This window comes from Eucalyptus grandis, chromosome 11 (genome assembly GCF_016545825.1).
Source record: "Eucalyptus grandis isolate ANBG69807.140 chromosome 11, ASM1654582v1, whole genome shotgun sequence".
Lineage (NCBI taxonomy): Eukaryota > Viridiplantae > Streptophyta > Magnoliopsida > Myrtales > Myrtaceae > Eucalyptus > Eucalyptus grandis.
The window spans coordinates 41,734,275-41,757,747 of record NC_052622.1 but is presented as its reverse complement, the minus strand read 5'-3'; the positions used below and the strand labels follow the sequence as shown (position 1 = coordinate 41,757,747).

The 23,473-nt window shown below is 39.8% G+C and overlaps 3 protein-coding genes across 6 annotated transcripts; 1 reads left to right on the top strand and 2 right to left on the bottom strand.

Annotated features, from left to right (window-relative positions):
* The first annotated feature begins 305 nt into the window (after nucleotides 1-305).
* On the top strand, nucleotides 306-2,398 carry LOC104426537 (40S ribosomal protein S23). The gene is made up of 4 exons (XM_010039632.3): nucleotides 306-437; nucleotides 1,615-1,770; nucleotides 1,872-1,998; nucleotides 2,095-2,398. The coding sequence occupies exons 1-4, from the start codon at nucleotides 433-435 to the stop codon at nucleotides 2,233-2,235; spliced, it is 429 nt and encodes a 142-aa protein (XP_010037934.1). The 5' UTR covers nucleotides 306-432; the 3' UTR covers nucleotides 2,236-2,398.
* A 1,175-nt stretch (nucleotides 2,399-3,573) lies between these two features.
* LOC104426536 lies at nucleotides 3,574-7,914 on the bottom strand. 4 transcript variants are annotated; one of them, XM_010039627.3, is made up of 4 exons: nucleotides 7,543-7,914; nucleotides 7,347-7,430; nucleotides 4,067-7,204; nucleotides 3,574-3,964 (listed from the first exon to the last, which is right to left on the bottom strand). In XM_010039627.3, the coding sequence occupies exons 2-3, from the start codon at nucleotides 7,386-7,388 to the stop codon at nucleotides 4,073-4,075; spliced, it is 3,174 nt and encodes a 1,057-aa protein (XP_010037929.2). In that variant the 5' UTR covers nucleotides 7,389-7,430; nucleotides 7,543-7,914; the 3' UTR covers nucleotides 3,574-3,964; nucleotides 4,067-4,072. The 4 variants fall into 4 exon arrangements, with proteins under 4 accessions (XP_010037929.2, XP_010037931.2, XP_010037932.2 ...); XM_010039629.3 differs by having other exon boundaries at nucleotides 7,333-7,430; nucleotides 7,543-7,913; XM_010039630.3 differs by having other exon boundaries at nucleotides 4,067-7,200; nucleotides 7,333-7,430; nucleotides 7,543-7,913.
* A 5,594-nt stretch (nucleotides 7,915-13,508) lies between these two features.
* On the bottom strand, nucleotides 13,509-16,053 carry LOC104426535 (pentatricopeptide repeat-containing protein At3g09650, chloroplastic). The gene has a single exon (XM_010039626.3). It carries the CDS (start codon nucleotides 15,960-15,962, stop codon nucleotides 13,653-13,655), a length of 2,310 nt encoding a protein of 769 aa, XP_010037928.2. The 5' UTR covers nucleotides 15,963-16,053; the 3' UTR covers nucleotides 13,509-13,652.
* Nucleotides 16,054-23,473: the final 7,420 nt, after the last annotated feature.

Here is a 23,473-nt window from a genome sequence, read left to right as displayed (position 1 = left end):
TACAAATAGTAATTTCTAAGAAATTATGTTTTAAATTATTTATTTTTCACGAATGAAACAAATTCATATCAAATCTATGTCCTCCTCGGTCAATAATGGCTGCGGGAGTTTAGTAATCAAGGGACCGACTTGACGGGACAGGAGGCTCCACTCTTGTGCGACTTTCATACGGGGGCACGTGGGCTTCACAAAGAGCCCAAACCTGAACCACTCAAGGCCCAAGAGGACTCAAAGAGACCAGGCCTTTGGGCCCAAGACACTCAGGCCCAATCAGGAAACAGGCCTAAACAAGCCCGACCGCACACAGATATATATACCCGTCATCGAGAAGCGCCTGAGGTCTAGGGTTTCTTCTTGCAGCAGCTGCCGCTCGGGTCTTCTTCAACCTCTCCGAACTTCCTCCAGAGGCCGGACAACGCCTACTCAGCCAACATGGGGTAACTGCACTGCGGCTTTTCCTTCTCGTGTTTGAGATTGTTCCAGTCTTTGATTGTCGAACGTGTGACTCGGTTCTTGATCTGGTGGTTTGGATTCTCGTTTTCGGATTGGAAGCTAGATGAGTGTTGATCTCGTCTTTAGAGCAGTAGAAGATTTGAGGTTGCTCTAGGTCGTGTTTTTTTACTGAACCAGACGATGTAATGGATGCGGCTGCTGCTTTTCGTTTCGTTTCTTTGCTCGTTTTGAGCGAAGAAAAAGCATCAGTGCTTGAGAACTGAAGTCTAGCCCCCATTTGATTTAGGCCCGAGTCGATAATCCTGGCAGGTTATGATAGTCATGTTGAATTTGGAGGTGAAAAGTTACGTCTTTGTGATTTGAGTTTTACTTAGCATCATAATGGCTAAGATAGCTTTGAGCAGCTCCGTAAATTTCCACTAGGCGTCTGTAATTTTTGGTTCTTCAATCTTCATCAGTTCGTTAGAGGAGAGGTCTGGCTTATAAAAAACTCTCGCTTGATTGTATACTGATGCGAACTTTCTTTTTTTCGGGTGTGTCTTTAGTTCTTTTACCTCAATGTTATGTTTAGTTCTATCTCTGTACTATGGATAATGGGATTTCGGGCATCAATTTGCGCTTTTATCAGTAGAGCCATATGAAATGACTTATGCTACGTTGGACATTATGCCACATCTGAATGTAGCTGTACAGTCTATTACTCCCTCCGATGGCAAGCTAGCAAATTTTAAGCTGGAACATTACCTTAAGAGTATGTTAATGGCTTTTCTATTTGGCAAATAGCCTCTGTTGGCTTCAAATTGAAGGGGTTATTAACAAAACGATAGAGGAGATAAAAATAATCGGCACAAAATAGGGTTTACATAGCATTAGGAGATGTGTATCGGCAAATGATGGAATAGCAGTTTTCTCTGTCCTAAAAGAGGGCTGTAATCCTTTCAAGGATAAGTTGAATTATGAAGAGATAGCTACGCAATTTCTATTGACAAGCTACCCTCTATCAATACTTTGGGAGTGCCTATTCAATTTGAGTTGTGGCACTTCTTTCAGCTATTTTTCATCGGAGATAGGTAACATCATGAAAATGTAGGTGACGCCAGTCACTATAGGACATGATGTTATGTATGGTTATTAGATTTTTAAGCAGACATTTCCTTGCAGGAAGACACGTGGTATGGGAGCTGGTCGCAAATTGAAGTCTCACCGAAGGAGGCAGAGATGGGCTGACAAGTCATACAAGAAATCCCATCTTGGCAATGAGTGGAAGAAGCCATTTGCTGGGTCTTCTCACGCCAAGGGCATTGTCCTTGAGAAGATGTAAGATTTTGTCTCTCTCTCAACCAGACAGAAATGAAACTAATGCCTCTTTTATCAAGTAAATGTCGAGAATTGCTAAATGATAATATTTTAATGTGCAGAGGCATTGAGGCTAAGCAGCCTAACTCTGCCATTAGAAAATGTGCTAGAGTTCAGCTTATCAAAAACGGAAAGAAGATAGCTGCTTTCGTGCCCAATGACGGTTGCCTTAACTACATCGAGGAAAATGTAAGATCTTGCATAGCTTGTTATCAAGTATTTGATCGTTTTCTCCTCCTCTTGTTGCCTTCTGGTTACTGACCATGACTGCAACCTTGAAACCAGGATGAAGTTTTGATTGCCGGTTTTGGACGAAAGGGTCATGCTGTGGGAGATATTCCTGGTGTCAGGTTCAAGGTGGTGAAGGTGTCGGGCGTGTCCCTCCTGGCCCTTTTCAAGGAAAAGAAGGAGAAGCCTCGGTCTTAAGTTTGAATTATGGCTTTGGCCCTTGGTGTCAGTTTAAGAGCTTTATTAAATTTTGGATAATACTTTCAATTTTGAGTTTGGCCTTTTGAACGACATGATCCACTTACCTAGTTTATTGCACCGGTTTCACTTCAAGTGATTTGATATGAAGACTCTTTCTATAGATTGTTGCATCGGTTTCACTTAAAGTGACTCGATTTGAAGTCATCTCTCGCGCGAGGTAATGACATTCCATTGTGAGGGGATACATCCGACCATAAAGCACCACGTCAAACCTTCATGCATTTTATTTCTTGAAGTACCCTCACCCCTAAACCATGCCCCCCACATGCGCTCCGTTTCTTCTCCTAGCGTACAGGCCCGAGACACAGACCATTGCGTCTCAACTTCTCCATTGCGCACCGTTGTCGTTCCGGCAGCGGTCGTTGCAACCATTGTGGACCTCAAGAGTTGATGCCAATAATGGCAGTCGCACCAGCTCGAGGAGTTTGAGATCAACGACCTTGATCTGGCAGCCATGGCCAAGCTCTGTCAGAGATGCTCGCATGGTTGACCGCGGTCCTGGCGACCTTGAGCTCAGGGCCATGCGAGCAAGAAGAGGGACAAACATAGGCAACCAGACATAAATCGACCATAAGAGACAAAAAAAAAAAAAAAAAAAAGAAGAGAAAATGAGGCCAAAACGGGGCCGTGGGAGGTAGGGCAAATGGGTGACTTGAGGTGAGGGTTGTGCTGTTTGCGAGGGGACTGAGGAGAGAGAACAGATTGAAGGAAGATAAAATGGGGGAAGGGTTTGGGTAAGATTTTGGGTGTATGAGAAGGCAAATGGGTGTCTTTTAGGTGGGGACAAAGGATGATGGTATTTGATGTGAGCACGGGTCTTTTCAGGGCAAATGGATCCTGTAGGTGTAAAAAGTAAGATTGAAACATGAGAACCGCATTTGATATGGAGAGCAAAGTGAAAAATAGTGTTCACAATTATATCAAATGTAACATGGAAAGATAATACATGTTCCATACCGTATCATGTTTTGATCCAGTGAACCTAGCTGAATTGTCACAATTTTTGGTATGAAATCATGGCTACATGTATCATGTAGAAAGTTCCCTTCACTACTGGCGATAGGATAGGAATTGTAAGTTTATGCTCAACATTCAATCCTTTATAGCGCATTTCTTGGCGCACAAGAAACGTGGTCATCTAGTGCACCGATGCAAATTGTAACACTTGGATGAAGAATTATGCGTGAAAAAATGCAGTACTCACCCAGAGATGAGAACACAGAATTGAGGAAGATTTGGGCATGTTATGCAGTAAGAGAAATGGAAAGGAAACTGTAGCTAAAGCTGTTAGCATGCTATTCAGATCCTCTCTCAACTCCATAAATTATATGGAAAACCTGTTTTGTTTTCCCATGGCAGAGACCGAACTTAATATCCCAACCAAGGTTACCTTTCCTGGCCAAACAAAAAAAATGGAGGGCACAGAAGAGTAAATACATTTTCATCGACATCACTTTTGCCCTCAAGATCTAACAAAAAGGACCATGAAGGTTGAGTCCGATGCTGGCGGTCGATTATGCAAAGTATCGAAGAGGAGGTTTTTGCTGGCAATTTTGACACCGTGTCATCAATCATCAGCAACTCGCAGCAAATGACGCCTTACAGAGCATTATTTAGAAACCTCAAGTCTTCCAAATGCAAAAGGTCCAGACCTTATTATAGATCCCTGACAAGGCAAACAAAAAAAATAACACAACTCTTTTTTAACTTTTTCAAGATTCATGTATGAATTAAAAAAGTAAGTAGACTGTAAATAGCGATAGAAGACCTGAAGTCACAGGTTATCTTGCTGAAACTTCTTCTTGTGCTTTCTTAGGTGAGAAGGAGAAGCTTCAGGAGAGCAAGATCGCACATACTTGAGGCGATAACTTCGAAGTAATGGCCCGAAAATACGGTGCTCTCCAAGTTTGATGAAAGCAGTTTCTGCATCCAAACGATTCTTGAAAACTATTTTGACCTGCTTGCTCTTGTTCAACACTTTCGACTCTGATTCCTTCAAGGGACCAAAGCAGCTGAACATCTTGTGCAGCTTAGTTACTGAAGGAGCTAGATTAAGGTTGGTAAAGGTTAAAATCAGAGCAGTCGAAAAATAGTCTTCTTTGGAACTCCCGGGGACATCACCGTCTGGCTTTTTTACTTCCACGTAAGGATTTTCACAAGGAAACTGAGATTCTTGAATCAAGGCAGGACCAAAATGGTGAATGATTTGTGGTTCCATAAGATGAGCAGGCCTCTTGCTTGGATAATCAAGCACAGAATTCCCTGTATCCTCCTCCTCTTCAGGCAACACTTTCTGTTCAGAAATGTTCTGGGTTATCCTGTCAGTCATAAACATATCCTTTGAGAACTCAAGTGCCGTTCCAGAGACATCATTACTTGGACATTTGGCTTTCACGCAAGGATCTTGAAAAGGAGCCTGTGATTTACAAATCAATAGGGGACAAAACTGGTGATCAGTCTGTGGTTCCATAGAAGGCACAGGCTTCTTGCATGGGGCTTTAAGCAGAGAATCCCCCACATTCTGATTTCCGAGAGACGGCTGCAGTTTAGGAATGCTTTGAATTATCCTGCTGGACATAAATGAATCCTCGGAGCGTTCAGGCATCATTGCAAGGATGTCATCGTTTGGTTGTTTTACTTTCTTGTAAGGACTTGGACGGCGGATTTGTAGTTTCTGAATCAAGGTATGACGAAACTGGCCTCCTTGTGGTTCGATGGAAGGAACAGGCCTCTCACTTTCAGTCAGAGAATTCCCTGCATTCTGGTTTCCAATCGACGGTTGCTGTACGGGAATGCTTTCGATGGTCCTGGTGGTGGAAAATGGATCCTTTGAGCACTCAATCCTCATTCCAGACACATCATGAGTTGGCTTTTTCAATTCCATCAGAGGATTTTCATGGGGCAATCGAGGGTCCCGGATAAAGGCAGGACAAAATTGGCAATCCATTTTAGGTACCACAGAAGGAACAGGCCTCTCATGAGGGGTTTCAAGCAGAGCATCCCCTGCATTCCAATTTTCAAGTGGCAGTCGCGGTTCCTGAATGCTACTAACTATTGTGCTGGTCCGGACAGAATCCTTGAAGCACTTGAGATCCATAGGTTCTGCAACGCTAGAGTTTGTCATAGTACTCTGAGTCTCAACGACAGATGCTTCTTGTGCAGACTCTCCGCACGACTTCAATGGGAGATGATCCGGAACAACCGAATTTCTGAGTTCTGAGAAGTATCTCACTGTGCGAGTCGGAAATTTACTCCGTCTCATGGGATTGGCGGCAAAAAGATAGAGCTGCAACAGCTTCTGTTTAGGAGGGGCATATCCAAGGAGGTGTTTTCTACTCCAGGAATCATGAGGAGTGAGACCAGAATGGGCATTAATGTTGCTCCTACCTGAGGGACTTTCTTTAAGATGCTCCTCCAATGTAAGTGACCCATTTGATTCACTTGCAACCTTATGGATCCTGTGAATTGCTCTATGATTTTGCTTGGACTGCGTGGATTGGTCCACACTAATCATGGTCGGAATACCTGTACATGCTGATACTGATTCATTCAGACCAGCAGCTTTGCCAAATGAGTTCCCACATGCTCCTTGATCTGATCCAACTTCATCCATCGACATATGCTGACAATTCTTTGCTGACGAGGCTGGGAAGCTCTTTCTCTTTCTTCCATGATGCACCGCATTAAACGGGATGTGCTTAAGCTTGTTTGAGTTGTTTATGTGACATTCTGTTTTCCTCTGGACCTCAAGCATTCCCATGTGATTTTGCTCAAACATGTGCACAGATTGATCTGTGCTAATCTCCGTCAGAGCACCTGTACATGGTGATACCGATTCATCCAGACCAGCAGCTTTGCCAAACAAAAAGGAGCTCCCACGAGATCTTTCAAAGGACCCGACTTCATCAGTTGAAGTACGCAGACAGTTCTCAGCGCGCAAGCCAAGGCAGGTCTTTCTCTTGTTTCCAGGATGCACTCCATCTTGGAAACTGTTCTTACACTCACTCAAGTTGCTTATGTAACATCCTGTCTTTACCACAGGCATCCCATGACAGGCCCCGAACTCTGGATTAATGCCATCAATCTCTATAGGGTTCTGATGACAATCTCCTAATAGAGTCATGTCGACCTCGTTCTCCAACTTCCCACCGAACGATATGAATTCGGGTAGCTGAGAAAACCCCTTCCATCGGGAGAAGGCCAACAATTGACTCTTTGCCACAGAAAGCAGGAGTTTGCTAGGTCCATTATTAGGCGAGACACCCCATTTTTTTATATACTTGACAAGTTCTCGAGGTGTAAAAGAAGCAGTACTTAGAACACTATCTTCAGTGCCCTGTTGACTTGAATTTTTCACCAAAGCAGCATTAACTTCAGCCTGAGGTTTGAACCTGGTTCGCACTTCTCTGGGCACACACTGGCAAGTCAGCACATATTCCACCCGCCTAGAGAGTTCGCCGAGAGCACAGTCCACAGCATGACAGAACTTGTCCGAGCTGCTTTGTGTCTCCATCAGTGGGAAATGCTCCCACAATGGCTTTATCAGCGAAACTCGATCAGGACCACGTGCCTGATGCCCAAAACAAGCCACCACAAAATAATCCTTCGCCACTCCGGCAGAGCAACCAATTAGCTTCCCCGGCCACCAATAAGGGCCCCTTATCTTGCACCAGACAAGATCCGATATACTGATCTCTTGACCCGATTCTGCCGATCTTCCATTCCTCCGCGTTCCGTCCCTAAAATCATCACAATGCAAAATGGGTGCGGCCGTAATACACTCACCCACATTACTAACACAATCCATGTATGGCAAAAGACGGCAATTCTCGTCCTCCTCCTTATCTCTGCAGTATTCTGTTTCAAGTTCAGAACTTGCACTCATGCGATTCCTGCTTCTCTCTGCCTGACGACAAGTGACAATCAATCAGCAGGCGCTAATTTCGCGCACCGCGTTGAAAATGCACACGCGTTTATTTGAATTAGAGGTCCAAACCAAAATACAAGTCAGCAAATACATGGACATGAATTTACCTCGATGAATTTACCTCGTCCGGTATATCCATCCACACCATTTCATCCTCAGTCATGTCCAACGACGCCTCCCGGTCCCCTCCATCAAATTCATCACTCTACAAGGTTTCAACACTAAAACCAGATTAAACAATCGAGCCAAGAGCCCAGAAAAGAGAGAGAGATCAATCGCCTTAACGTCTCACGTGGCAACGGCCGAGAGCGACGTACCTTGTATCGCGCGTCAAGACAGCACCTTTAAACCCCCAACTGAAAGAAGAGGACGGGAAAACAGAAGGGCAGAGTCGTGCAGTGCAGAAGATGAAGCCGTCGACGTGTTCCTTCCGTCGCCGCCTGTTGCTTCGAGCCTGGCACAACGCGTAACGCTCTCTCTAGAGAGAGAGACAGAGACAGAGACAGAGACAGAGAGAGGTAGGAAGGCAAGACGACGGCAGCCTGCTTTCTCCTTCCTCGGCTCTCTGCTCAGAAAAAGAGCAGGACGAGGAGAGAGAGAGAGAGAGAGATGCGACAATGACGATGATTTCGACGATGACGACGAGAGGAAGATGACTCCCAGGTCTTTGTTCCCTCTGCTGTCTTCTGCTTGCTTTTTCCCTTTCTTGACTAGGGTTCGTTGACTCCGGAATTTGCTTGTAAATTAATGGGGGATTTTCTTTTCTTTTCTTTTCTTTTTTTTCTCCAAATGCTTTTTTGCTAGTGAATCTATCCGTACGATTTTTTTTTCCTTCTTTTTTTAATATTGAATGCTTGAGACGTTGGCATTTATGGAAAAAGATCTTGAGTTTTTTTGGAAGGGGATCTGCCGTGTGGCCTTTATCATAGAGTCATTTTCCTTTATGTGTAATTCAATTTATTTGGATTTCATCGGATACAAAAGCGAAAATTCGTAGTCGAAATGAAGTCCGTGCAATTCAAAAAAAAAAAAAAAAATTAACTCTAACACAACAAGTGGCATAAAAATTAAGAATCGGTTACTTTTTCGTTCTCTTGATTGTTCGCACGGTTATTTTTTCATCTTCATTGATTGTTCGCACTGTATGAATTATACTTGTAGCTCTACTTCAGATAACGGATAATTTTTCCTGTCATAAAAGATGGCCCCATGTTTCGAATAATTTAACTTAATACTGTTACGTTTGACTATTTTTAAAATACGCTTTTTACTCGTCGTTATATATGTCAGAAAGCGAACATTGACCATCGTGAAATATTTTAGGCAACAAGTTTTGTGATTAAATAAGGGCATCGCTCGATATGCTTTATATATATATATAATATAATCTTACATTATAATAATTGAGGAGCTTTGTTTTTTACTTTGATAAATGAGACAAGCCCACGCCCATTACTGTTTCGCCGGTTGTGAAGAAAGCATAAAAAAAGTCCCCACGAATCTCAATGGGGCTCACCTAAAAAATAAAGGGAAAAGAACACTTGAAGTGACAAAATTTCACAAGGAGGATTCCTCTTGAGTATCAAAAAGTCACAAAAATATCATTTAAGTGTCAAAATCAGAACAAAATAGATCAGTTAAGTATCAACGGCGAAAAAATCCGGCAAAAATACTGATGTGATGATTTTTCAGCGAAGCAATGACAAAGTTGTTTTACACGCTAACGTGGATATATTAATCAAATAAAATTTAGAACTAAATTAAAAAAAAAAAGGAGCCCTTGCCTTTTGCCTCCTCCTTTTTAATAAATATAAATATTTTAATTCAATTAATGTGCATATTAAAATTCAAAAAAAGACAAAACGATGTCATTCTGATGACTTGTTGCTAACTTAGCTCTCCAACATGCCACGTAAGTGAGCTATACTATTAAAAAATTGCCACATAGAATTTATGACCATTTTCATTGAACTTTGCATTCAAATGTCTCATTTTTAAAAAAAATGACATTGTCACTTTTGAAACTTTTAGCACTTAAGTGTTCATTCGTGTCAAGTGCCAAATTTTGGCACTTTAGGTGTCATTCTTCCCAAAAATAAATATGTAAAACTCATCTTCTAAGAAAAAAAAAATACTCATCTACTAAGATAATTCAATATTAGAGTTTTAATTGCAATGCTATATATTTAAGGTTTACTGAGAGTCAAAAGTGCAGAATTCAACCCTATATTTGTAACAAGAAATTTGAAAAATAGTGGCAACCTTCTCGATTTATTGGCATTCATCCGAACTTATCCTATTTAAAGTGTATCACCAAAGAAAGGATAGAATAACTTTTAGGATTAATACAAAAAAAAAAAAAAAAATCCGATGGATTTATGACAAATTTATCTCAAAATATTTTGGTTTAATATCTTAAAATATCCCAAACTGATACACTTGTGACAAATTTACCCAAAACTATTTTTTTGACCACCAAAAATCCCAAACTGGTATATATGTGACAGATCTACCTTCCATTAACTTCCGTTCGATTTTGCCATTACACGTCAAGTTATGTGGAAATTCATAAGTTTAATACCATTAAAAACCCCAAAACTAGTATATTTATGACAAATTTACCCTAAGCTAGTATATTTACGATAAATTTACTCTAAATTAATTTTTTCAATCACTAAAAACCTAAATTGGTACACGTGAGGCACATTTACCCTCTTTCAATTTTCCCAAATTTGACCGAGTTGTGATGTCCAATCAATTTTATTTTTCGGATTACTCGAACATTGCCTCCATATCATTAATACTTGATTTTTTTTTCTTTTTATTGGAATCATTATTAGAAAACTATTCGAAGACTACCAAATGTGCACTTCATTATTGTGCCGAGAGGATGCCCATCGATTGTGCACATATACAAAAGAATCACACTCAAAGTACACTTGAAATTAGTAACAAACATAAGTGATTTTGGTTCCGGCATTTCAACGAGCATGTGATGTACGAGTCAATCATACCATTCACATGAAAGTTCCATATTAAAATTTTGACAGACTTACGATTCAAGATAGGAAAAATTATGTAACGCTAATAAGGACATGGACTAACATGAATGACCAGCAAAGTAAGAGTAATATGTAAGCGTACAAACAAATTGCGGACTAGCAGTAAACCATGTGGGGCTAAGATATATAAACATAAAGCCAAGTTTGTCACAAACCAAAAATGAGCGAAGCAACCACAATATGTGCACTTCTTTTGTATATGTGCGCAAGCGATCTGTCCATCTTTTAGTTAATAGGCATCCTCTCAGCACAAGAATGAAGTGCGCATTTGGTAGTCTTTGAATAGTTTTCTAATAATGATTCCAATAAAAAGAAAAAAAAAATCAAGTATTAATGATATGGAGGCAATGTTAGAGTAATCCGGAAAATAAAATTGATTGGATATCACAAATCGGTCAAATTTGGGAAAATTGAGAGGGTAAATGTGATGCACATGTATCAATTTAGGTTTTTTATGATTGAAAAAATTAATTTAGAGTAAATTTGTCATAAATATATCAACTTGGGGTAAATTTGTCATAAATATACCAGTTTGTGGTAAATTTGTCATAAATATACAATTTTGGGGTTTTTAATGGTATTAAACTTATGAATTTCCACCACCCACCGCGGTGGCTCTGTTGGGTAGGCTCCAGACTTCCACGTAGGAGGTCTGTAGTTCGAAGCCCCTGCAACGCAAGTTGCAGGGAGGCTGATGGATCATTTGGCGACTTACCCGGGGTGCGTGGGTGGTGGTTTCCTACGTGCCTCCCTAGGGTTTACTTTTCAGCTGTCGACTGTGCGGGGATTCCCTAGGTCACCAAAAAAAAAAACTTATGAATTTCCACATGGCTTGCCACGTCAACAAAGTTAACGGCAAAATCAAACGGAAGCTAACGGAGGTAGATTTGTCACATATGTACTAGTTTGAGATTTTTGTAATCAAAAAATAGTTTGGGATAAATTTGTCACAGGTGTACCAGTTTGGGATTTTTGATCACCAAAAATCTCAAATTTATCATCAATTGATACACTTGTAATAAATTTATCTCATGTTAATTTCTATTAAATTTCACTATCAAATTGCTAAGTTGGATGACACGTGACAATTGACTAGTGTACCAATTTGAGATTTTACTTTTTATTTGTCACAGTTGTACTGATTTTATTTTGTGGTATTAATCTAATTTAATGGATCGAGTTTTTGGTAGTAAAAAAATAGTTTTGAGTCAATTTGTCTCAAATGTATCGGTTTGGAATTTTTGTGTTATCTGGGTAAATTTGTCACAAATATATCAGTTTGAGATTTTTCATAATAAAAAAGATTAATTTGAAATAAATTTATCACTGATATATTAATTTAGAGTTTTTCATAATATTAATCATAACTTTTACCCTATCCTGGCTTTTATTCAAATTGCCAAACACGGCGTACTCGCCAGGCGTAGCATCCTTTCTCACGCAGCAGTGGGTACTTCAATTCTTTTCCCCTTTCTGAAGCCCCTGCTGGCCAAAATCTCTGCATTCTTTACTATTTTAGAAAGAAAATCAATTTTAAATCGTTTTACAAATTCCTTTGATTCCGACAATGGAAACCAGTTCCAGAAGTTGAAACAGAGCTCATTCTCACAGAACTTCATTTACCAATACAATTGCATCACACTAAACGTTTATTAAATTAAGAAACCTCAATTAATCCATTTTTTTCTTCTTTCCATAACCACCATTCATATATTAATAAGAAAAATATTAATTTAGGTTCCATTTTCCTGAAAAAATGAATTATTAAAATGATCGTTTGCATCATTTGAAATACCTAATTAGTGAAAAAATTTCATTACCTACAACAAATTATGTTTAAAATTTCTGTAAACGATACATTGCTGAAGCGCTGCTGGCTAATGGCCAAGATATAGCAAGATTATATAACGGTTTATGTTTTATACTGAAATTCCCTTTCCCTTTGTAATTTCCTAAACCTTATTCATGAAAGTAACTCTCAGATCTTTTCCTTTTCAATTTCCATCCAATATTCCTTCCATGCCTTTTGTCAATAACTCTTCCTCTTTTGAAACTCTCTTGTATCTCTAAGCTAGAAAAAATTATTAATCCATGAAGGTACATGGATTGGCTTCGAATCATTAATAAAATACGATGAATAAAGGCGTGTGTGTCGGCAAACCCCCACGTTTCCCAGTAACTCTTTCCTCTTTTGAAACTCTCCCGTAAGCTCTAAGCTAGAGCCTACTCAGCTTTTGATTTCTTTTACTTTACTTTGATTGTCTTCACTTTTTTTCGACCTAGTTTGGAAGTATGTGTGTGTGAATAAATTTCTTTAGATATTGAGAAAATATGAAGATTAGTTTGGCCATGAAGACCAGCGTCGGCAAACCCCCATGTTTCCTAGCAACTCTTTCCTCCTTTGAAACTCTCCTGTAGGCTCTCAGTTAGAGCCTACTTAGCTTTTGATTTCTTTTACTTTACTTTGGTTGTCTTCACTTTTTTTCTGACTTGTTTTGGAAGTATATGTGTGTGAATAAATTTCTGCAGCATTGAGAAAACATGAAGCCCAATTTGGTCATTCATCCAGTCAACAATCATCAAGAAGAATGTTTGTGACACACGGCTCCACAACCTCTCCAAGATTAGGGCGCTCTCTTCTCCCGATTTAGATTTAGGTCTAAATATGAGTGTGCTCATCATTGAATCTGATTATCAGCAGCCAAACGTTTATGATAATAGATTTATTCTTGAAGGATGAGAGTGTGCTTCAACTTGCATATTGTTCATTGTTGTTTGCCTTCAAGCATTTGTTTTGTTCGGCAGATATTTGGGATTTGTTAGGCTGGAAAGCCTTTTATGTACCTCACAATTATTATTTTCAGAAATGAATGGAATTTTTCTTTGACAAAAAAAAACAATGCGTGTTTTTTTAAATTGGTTATTTCACGATCAAACCTTTGACCTGAAAGAAACGGATAGGCCCATAATATCGACTTGGCACTTAAGCAGACAGAGTCTACCAGATTTGGCGTTGCAGATGCCTCTGGAACACTTGGACCAGACCGCCGGGGCCCCGAAAGAATGTCCTGCCGCATCTCCTGGACGCGAATCTTCTTGTTCACCAGTAAGTAATCGATCGGCCTAATACGAAACCAAGAACTGCTGAACTCACCTGGAATTTGCTGATGGAAACCACCACACCGGCCAATGATTCATGGCGACTTCAGCAATCCATCACGCATTGCAATTGATGTTTGAGCTTTATTATAAAGGAAATTACAAAGATATGCGTACAATTTCCAATGTCAATCTGTGTAGCGTAACTAACTATACATTTTAAACCTACCGTCCACTATTTCCACTGTAAATTCTGTCATTCACCTTCAATCGGATCCAAAATGCCACTCGCTCGCATAATATGAGTTCGGCAGGCCAACCCAGAACTTGAATGCCTCGGCTGCCCTCTTCCGTTCCACCCTCCTGGCTCGCCGGGCCTGAGAAGCGTGCTTGCTGGTGAACATCCTCGAATGCATCTCCACGTAAATCCTCTTGTACTTGGTCTTGTTAGGCGAAATTCCATTCTCTTCCATGCATGCCACAATCTCCAAGGCCTTCCTGAAGAAGGCGGCCCTCACGCATATATCGGCCAAAGCATCCAGAAGGCCCTCGTCCGGTTTCAATGGCGGGAGAGAAGGGGAAGAATCGGGTTTCTCGCATCTTTTACTCGAGCGACACCTTTCCTTTATTTCATTCCAGAGCAAAAGGGCCTCTCCAGGTTTCCTGGCCAACGCAATGCCATTGGCAAGACTACCGTAAGTGGCAACATCAGGGTATAACCCGTTCTCTTTCATCCTCTGAACAACCTTCTTCGCTTCTTCAACCAACCCGAGTTTGCAATACCCTTCGACCAGCATGTTCCAAGCTGCCACGTCAGGTTTCACCCTTGGATCTTGGATCATCTCATCGAACACCTTGTGCGCCAGCTTTGGTTGCCCAGACGAGGCAAACGCTTTCATCAATGTAGTGTAACTGATCTTGGTCGGGGCAATCCCTCTCGCTCGCATCTCGTTGAAGAACTCGAGCGCCCCCGAGCTGTCATCGATTATTATACATCCATCAATCAAGGTGTTGTATGATACCACATCAGGCTGTACCTGCGCATCACTGACCATTTCTTTGATCAGCTCCTTCGCCTTGTCCATCTGCAGTTGCTGGCAGTAGCCCTTCAAGAGTATGTTGTAAGTGATCCGATTAGCAGGAACACTGATTCTCTTCATCTCAGCAAGGACCCGGCGTGCTTGATCCATTGACCCAGCCTTCACCAGCGCGGAAATGACAGTAGTATATGAGATGTGGTCCGGATGTCTAGAGCTGTCTTCCTCATGCCGCATTGCCTCTAGCAGTCGGACTGTGTCCTTTACACGTCCCATCCTCATATATCCCTTCATTAGGGTAGTGTATATTCTGGAATTGGGAGCATATGAATTCGGCAACAATGGAGGGTCGCTTAAATTTGATTCGATAGAATTTGGAAGCAACTTTGCAAACACAACCATTTCACCATCATCTCTAACCAAATCTAACGTCTTCAATTCTTGGTCATATTCGTCTTCCTCGTCATATTCGTCTTCCTCCTCATCAGGCAAATCTTCCCTATTGGCACCCCTCAGAATCTTGCAAAGATCTCTCCTTCCATCTCTCATAGCCTGCACTATCTTCTCCGCAGTACCCAAGTCGCCAAAACCAACATAAGCAGCGACGAGTGAATTCAATGTAGTCATGCACAATGGAATTCCCTTCAAAAGAATCATCTCCAACACACACACAAGCAAGTCCTTCCTATCTACTCTAGCACACAACTTAATCATCACATTATAAGTCAACACATCCGGCTTGGCTCCGAACTCAGGCATTTCATCGAACAGTTGCGAGAACTTCCCTGTGTCGCCCAAGTTCGCGCACGCGTTGAGCGCAGCATTGAAGGCGGCCGTGTCGGGCCTGGAGTCGGCGACCGCGGTAGGGTCGGCGACATTACGGAGCCGCCGCGTCACGGCCTCGAAGAGCGCGATCGCCTCGGCGGGGCCGTCGTCGCCGGACGCGGCGAGGCGGCTGACGACGGCGCTCCAGGCCTTGACGTGGGGGAGGTAGCCGGAGCGGAGCATGGACTTGACGACGGAGGAGGCGTAGAGGGTCTGGCCGGCCTTCGCGGCGGCCACGGCGAGGAGGCCGAGGGAGTTGGCGTCGAGGCGGCGGAGCTGGCGCTCATCGCGGAGGCGGGCGAGGACGGACTGGGCGCGGGCGAGGCCCTCGGGGGTCTTCTGGTAGGAGAGCTGCGACACGAGGCGGCTGAGGCAGGTGGGGTTGGGGAGGTGCGGGGACTGGGTGTACGCGGCCCAGGCCTCCTCCGTCTTCCTCTGGCGGAGGAGGGTGAGGAGCTTGGCGTCTTGGGAGTACGGTTTCGGGGGCGAGAGGCTGGCGGCGGCGGCGGCGGGGAGGAGAGGGAGAGGTCTCGCGCGTCCACCGCGCCGTGGGCGCGGAGTGGCCACCAGGGTCCGGCGGCGGCGGCGGAGGCGGAGGCGGTGTTGGTGGAGGGGCTGGCGGCGGGGGACGCGGCGAAGGGAGTGAAAGCGGGAGGGCGGGAAGGGATTGGGGGACGGCGGAGAGGAGGAGGTGGGGAGTGGTAGAGGGTTCATGACTGGTCCATCGACGGACGGATTCTTTGCAGAGCGGTTCGAACTTTTTCTCCTTCTCGTCGTCTCTGCTTCAGCGAGAGATCGAAGATGAGGGACGAAGAAGAAGAAGAAGAAGAAGAAGGGAGGAGAGGAGGAGCAGGAGAGGATAATGACAGAGAGAGATAGAGTTCTTGCACGTGAGCCCACTCGATGCCGATCGTTAGATCATGTGGGCCCCGTTTCCGACCCGAATCATCTAAAGGCTGACATGGAGTAACACGCATAGTCGAAGGTGTAGGGAAGAATTTGCTCGAGTGGAAGAGAGATGGACTACGTCGAGTATATTCCGTCCCCTTGTTCTCGCCACCTCATTGGCTGATCTATTTCATCCGGTTCATGCGATTCACATAATATCCACGCCGTTTTTCGTAAATTCTGAGGTTACCGATAAACTCATCAATCATTGTTCGGATTTTGTTAAAAGGATTTCTCTTAATTGACGCCTTTGGGATTTTCATATGACATAATAGATGATTTTTGTTAAACCTTTTAGTCAATGGTTTTTGTTCTAACATGTGCAATGAATGCCCAGGAAATGAAAGCCTTTCCCGTAAGTGCCTTAAAAATCTCATGACCGTAGATGGTGTGGATGAAAAAAAAAGAAAAGTTGGATTACATAAATTTGACATGGAAAATATTGCAATCGAAGATCAAGTATTCGAAAAATTTATACAGCGAATTTTTGCAAACTCCATCTGGGCATTTACTCCTCTAGATCAATTTCGTTCACAGATATTAAGTTTCGTAAAATTATGATCGCTTTTTTTTTTAACGTTGGAATCTTCCAAATATGAGAAGTAAAAGTGATGTTTACACCAAACTCTCTTGATAGACTATGGTTTTTTGAGGATTCAATGCCTCCTATATATCCACATCATTAAAAGTATGGTTGTATTATCTCCATTAGATATCACCTGAAAATTCATTGCTTTTCGTGTTTTATGTCTAGTTTAAAGGTATTTTTTATAGAAAAAGTTCCAACTTCTTTGATCTTGCCAAATGCCTTCTTATCGAGTAAATTGAAGATGGAGCCTCTCCTTTAGGTATAGAATATGGGTAAAAACAATGGAGAGCATAATTTTCAAAATTTACATCTTAGGTTATTAAAAAAAGTCCTTAAACCCTAATCTTACCTTTCTCCTTTTGAAAACTCTCACTTCATTTTCCATCCGCCAATATTCTTTATCTCCAAGAGTAGAAGGCCAGGGAATTCTCTCCATGCCCAATTTCTTTTCCCCCCTTTCTTCTCTTTCCTCTTTATTCATTTCGCCCTCTTTAGGATTCAATAAAAACCGCATTTGGTTGTACTTTACAATTTGGTTTTGGGCTGTGAAGGCCCCTGACCATCTGCGACTGGCGTTCGATAATTCTTTTTGATGAGTTTTGGAGATATGCAATTGTCCCTCCGAGGTCTTCTAAAGACCATTAGCTCAATGCAAGTCCTACCAAGCTTTGAGCTTTAAGCATTCATGGAATACTATTTCAGTTTTTTTCTTCCATCTTTCCTCTTGCTTAATTTCGAAATTCCATGTTTACCCTCACTATTTCCACCTCGTGCAACCCCAAGCATCCCTTGCCGAGGTTGTGTGAGGCGGCCCTTACTGAGGTTGCACGACCTCGACTTTGGTCGATGGGATCATGCCACTTGAGGTCATTACATTAGCCCTTACGGTATTAGATGAAGACAAAATATAATATTTAAATACTTCAACGCCCACTAAATTTAATATCCACTTAGAGATTTGCCCCATCACTTAATAAATCAATCTAGTTGTGCAATTTTGTTTTCTCTAGCATTGCTCATTAGGACTTGTATATGAAATTGCTTTACTAAATGACAAGACAAAAGCATCCGTCAAAAAAACCAACCCAAAAAGAATATATCATATCACTTGATTAATTATAAATTCAGTACACGAGTCATTATATATTAACATCATTTTTAAAACCTGGGAGTCCATCGGACACACAATAATCATTTTTTTTCCAGTTTTTATTAGCAAGACTATGAATACCCAAGTAATCCCAACTCCAACCAGGTGTGGCAGTCCCTCATTCCACCTGGGTTTTGCTTTCAGCATTGGAATCAAGAGAATGCACAGATATAATTACTCGAACCGTGGCCTCGAGTAAGAGTGATAGAACACAATTCCCACTGAAATGATTTGGGCTAAACCCTTATCTTTATATGACCAAGTGTATCGACTGGGCTAGCTAGCACATATCTTGATATAACCAACCGATAGAAAGAGATCTCACCACGGTTCACGGGGGTAGATCAACTAGGCTGGCGATTCTAATTATGATCACCGGATACTTCAACTTAACCCTAGACAGCAAGGAATACAATCACCAGTCACTCCCAAGAATGAACTGTTGGACGCAAATTGCGCAACCTCAAGATCTCCATAACCAGAATAAGAACATGCATAATTGAGTAGAAAGACTAACACACCTATTTTGGGATCCATTGAACATAAAGCGGAAGCAGAAGAAGGGATTACCCACATATCAAGGGGATCCACGCATCAAGTCTTTCACCTTTATTGCCCTCCGTATCACTGGCTCAATGAGGCGCCCTCTCACGTTTAGCGTTAAGTAAACGCTCCTTAGGTGATGATACATATGAGAATTATGGTTAGAAGAGAGACTTGAGCATTATTTATAGAGTTTTCAATCAGACCCCCTCGTTACGAGCCATGCTCAAACTTGGTCCACACTAGCCAATCCCATATTAAACTAATTAAGAAACATTCTATCTCACCTTAGACCAATCACGTTTTACGGTAACCGTAAAAACAGTAAATTACAATATCAATTAATTTAGTCCACATTAGGAAAACTCTTACGTTCTCCCACTTGGACTATATTAATTGAAATCGTACTGTATGTGCGCACATTGGTCTAGAGATAATTCTTAATAATCAATCATATTCCATAAAGTCTTAAACACTAAATCATGGCTGTAACTGCATGTATATACACAGAGCCTTCCATGGTCACGAGTGCTCTCAACTTTATTGATATGGATTCAATATGGTAGTGTGTCAAATGGATAACATCTCTCATAGAGAGATCCCATTTGTCAGTCACCATTCTTTTACCTTAGGCGTCACAAAAACTTGTGCCACTAGAGAATGCTTTATGGTTCCAATAAACCCACATATGTCTTGTCCTTATGGTTAACCTTTCTTTATGTATTACAAAACATATGCACAAGGCTAATAACTGGATGCCCGGATGCCCCTAGCCTTCACTCAAGATTTATACAGTCCCTTGAGACTTTATCAATATGTATTCAACATAATAACAACACATTCAAAATATTTTATTGAATGCAAAAGTTGATACATATTAAACCGTTACAAAGTATAACGAACACAGATGAAACCTTTATCAAAGTAAAGCCAAAATAGCTCCCACTAAACAACAGCATCTCATGATGCTCCTAGGCCCATGCTAACGATATGTCGCTCAAATACACATAGACGTAGGCCTTTAGTTAATGGATCTGTAACCACATCATCTGTGAAAATATGTTATATTAAAACGTCACATTTTTGTACCGTTTGCTTTTGGTCAAAAATTTTGACCACCATATATTTAAACCCTTTGAGACCTCTGTAGCAAATAAATAATACTACAAATTTGTTATCTCAATACAACCGTATGGTTTTATCCATAAAGTTAAAACGATCAACTCTGTCATGAATGAGGTTCTGGAGCCTAATAGCCCAAGTAACAGCCTAAAAGAATGTTACTAACACTGCTTACATAGTAGAAGATAACATATAACTTTATTTACTGCACTTCCTGCTAACATAAATATGTATTCCGTTATTGATTTTATATCATTTTAACAGCCATCAAAGTTTACATCTAAATACCATACTAGCTGCAAGAATTGAACATGTCTCTAAATTAGTATATAATCTCTTGTCTTATTTAAGTACCTTAAAATCTTCTTGGCAGCCACCCAGTGATCGCATCCTAGATTTGACTGATATCTTCCTAGAAGTCCCGTCACAAAGACGATATTTAGTTTAGTGCAAATTCGAGCATACATTATACTTTTAAGTGTACTGACACAAGGTACACCATTTAATTAGATTTTCTCAATATATAAATATGGACAATGTGATAGATTCAGTCCATCACCCTTAACAACAGGAGCAATTCCTAGCTTGCAATGATGTATATTGAATATTTCCAATATACAATCAGCAAATGTCCTCCGAGAAAATCTAATATAATATGATAAAAACAATTCTTACAGATCTCAGTACAAAAGATATAAGATGTCTCAAGGTCACAACTTGTAAGCAAAAAATCATATACATAAGAGTATGAGAAAAAATAAATTTCTTCTCACTGACATTGCAGTATATTTAATTACTTTGTTCCCAATTGAATAAAATAATAACACTATGAAAATTTAATAATATTGTCTGGAAACTTGCTTAAAACTATGAATAAAACTTTTCAGTCTACACACAAGTTTATTTGAAACATCTATTGCAAAATCCTCCAATTACACAATATAGATTTTGTATTTATTTGGCGTAACTCCATATCAAAATAAATTACTAATGCTACGTTCACTCTGAAAGAATTTTTAAAAATAGTAGAAAGAAATAATTATTTCTTCACTATAAACTATCCACCCTTCTTTCAAAGTGAAAGCTTTAGCTACAAGTTTAGTTTTAAACTTCACAATTTTCTTTTGAAATCCTTTTAATTTTGTACGCCAATTTGCAACTAATAAACTTGTGATCTTTAGGTAAGTAAGTTAGTTTCCAAACATTATGATGTTTCACAAATTATATATCGCCTTTTTCTGGGATCTAATCACATACTTGATTGAGAACAAAAAACGACATTTATAAATATGCCATTACATCAACCGTATAGTGGATATTGTAATCATGCTCTCACAAATAGACTATATAGTCTGATGATATAACTGATCGTCTTTCCCTAACAAATCTCCTTAATAAAGTTACAATCACTTCATTTTGCACTTGAGAGGTTTAAGAAATTTCATAATAAACTATATCAAGAATAGTACCTTGAACCTCAACAATTTTAGTCTATGGTACAGGAGATTTCATAATTATTTGTATAGGTAAAGACAAAAATACAGTAACCTCCATCATACTATTATTTTTAATAGTCTGAGAGTAGCTATCCTCTACAATTACGTCAATCTTTAGAAACTTTAGAGTATGTGATTCCATAATTCTTGCACCTTCTTTAGGGTTATAAAATCAATACCCTTTTAACAATGTAGACAAAATATAAAATAAATCCGAGTGGATCTGAATTCTAACGCACTTAATATTGGATTAGATAACTTCACTTTTGTATGACACATCTAAATTTCATATGATTCAAGTAATTTATGTCCACTCTATAACTCAAAATAAGTTTATGAAACTATTTTTTGTATGTGAAAATGTTACTTTCAAAAGATCAGCCCTCAAAAGATCAGATAAATTAGTCTTACTAATCATACTCATCACCATATTCAATATGGTGTATTTATGCCTTTTGGCCAAATCTTTTTATTAGGATTTTCAGGTATAGTAATTAATTTACCATCCCAGAATCTACCAAGTATTTAATAAATGACCCTTTAAACTATTTCGCATTGTCATACTTGCCAAAATACTCACGGCCACTGTTAAGCCTGACAACCTTTTAAGACTAATTGTGATTATTTTATTTTTTATCTCGGCCATTTTCCTTAAATAGAAAACTTTCGGAAACAACCTTTTAACCATATACGAGATGTATATCTTAAACACAATCTTTGCAGATGTGTCCTAATTTCAATATCAGACAAGACATAATTTCAAGCAACTAAGGCTTCCGTCATCTTATAGTAGTGCAATCCGCAGACAAATCTCTTTCCATGTGTTCCAGAATGAAACGCTTCATGGACAGTAATTAAATTCAATTGCTCTTTTCTCAAGCAACAAATCATATGTCTACAACTTAAAATTTGAAGTAGTAAAAACCTCAATAATAGTGAAGTTATTAATTATAGAAAATGTGATTGAAAAATAAGCAATGTATATAATTAGTACCATGTAAGCACCGTGTAACTTGACGTACAAGTACATATCCAAAGAGTTACACGCATAATCATATAATCACCTTTGGGCAGAATACATGACATGCAGTTGTACACTCCTCACATGATAGCGGTTATAAGAATATATTCCAATTTTTCGTGAATTCATCATCTTTGGGCATATGAATCATCCACCACACTATTATGTATCCCTCTATGAACTAATACACAATCACCTAATTTGGGAGTATGACTACGTACTAGACCAGGAGACATCACAATCATCATATGAGACCGAAATTTCTCAAACCCAATCAAGCGTGCCACTTTGGCGGTCACTACTTAATTGAATCATTGAAATTCTCTCAACTTTACTTCTCACATACACCATATACATGTGATTTTAACTTTAGCGATAGGGGCAGCATATCACCAAAATCACATATCATGCTAATTACATTGCTTTATTAATTAATAATATATATAGCGAACCTGAAAGACAGATTTAAATGAGATCACCGATGACAGCAACACAAGAAACTTCTCATAACATAGAAATAAGCATCTCTTGTGCACTCCAATTACTGATTACTAGAACAACATTAAAAGAATGCTGATATAAAATATCTCTCACAAATTAACATCAATAGTAATACAGTGTACACCAAATTGACAAGCTTGACAGTTGATCCATTATCACTCGTAAGTTCATAAGGAAAAAAATAACTCCAAAGCCAACGACTGATTTATTAGCTAATTTTTAAGTAACAAATTGTCATTGTAATCAACCAGTGGCCTATTAATTGAGTCAAACCAGAGAACCAAATATCTAAAATTTAACAGTAGATACTATTGCTCTGCGTAAATATTATCATACTTATTAACTATAAAAATATTCAACTTGATAGACATTAACAAATAACCAAATGAGTTCATAGACAATATGCAGTAACTTAATTGACATGCATTACCCACATTCAGCAGATATATTAATCAATACAATCAGTTTGGTCATGAGTTCTTAAGACGTCTATTATTAAAAAATTACCAGTGTGTAAAGGAGTATGCTTAAATAACAAAAAATTTATAATCAATACATAACTCAATAACTATCATATGATGGTTGTATCTCATTAAGCCAACTTCAGTTCACAATAAAGTTTAATTTTTATTAATGAATCACACAATTATAATGTTTATGTGATAACATACCTGTAACCCAACACTTATATTTTCAAAATTATAGAAAATATAAGAAAAATACACAAAAATACACTAAAAATACATATATTTAGGGTTCCGTATGCATTTTCACATCCATAAAATTATCAAACATGTAAAATAAATATACCACGGTGTAGAGGATGATCGTACGGACCTAACGCCACCATCCACG

What these genes read in the sequence shown, in the direction of transcription:
- LOC104426536 (XM_010039627.3), bottom strand. Translation starts at nt 7,388, where the DNA reads ATGACTGAGGATGAAATGGTGTGGATGGATATACCGGACGAG. An exon ending in GGATGGATATACCGGACGAG is followed by an intron (nt 7,205 to 7,346) that starts GTAAATTCATCG and finishes ACTTGTCGTCAG; the next exon opens with GCAGAGAGAAGCAGGAATCG.
- LOC104426535 (XM_010039626.3), bottom strand. Translation starts at nt 15,962, where the DNA reads ATGAACCCTCTACCACTCCCCACCTCCTCCTCTCCGCCGTCCCCCAAT.
- LOC104426537 (XM_010039632.3), top strand. An exon ending in GGCATTGTCCTTGAGAAGAT is followed by an intron (nt 1,771 to 1,871) that starts GTAAGATTTTGT and finishes TTTAATGTGCAG; the next exon opens with AGGCATTGAGGCTAAGCAGC. An exon ending in TTAACTACATCGAGGAAAAT is followed by an intron (nt 1,999 to 2,094) that starts GTAAGATCTTGC and finishes CCTTGAAACCAG; the next exon opens with GATGAAGTTTTGATTGCCGG.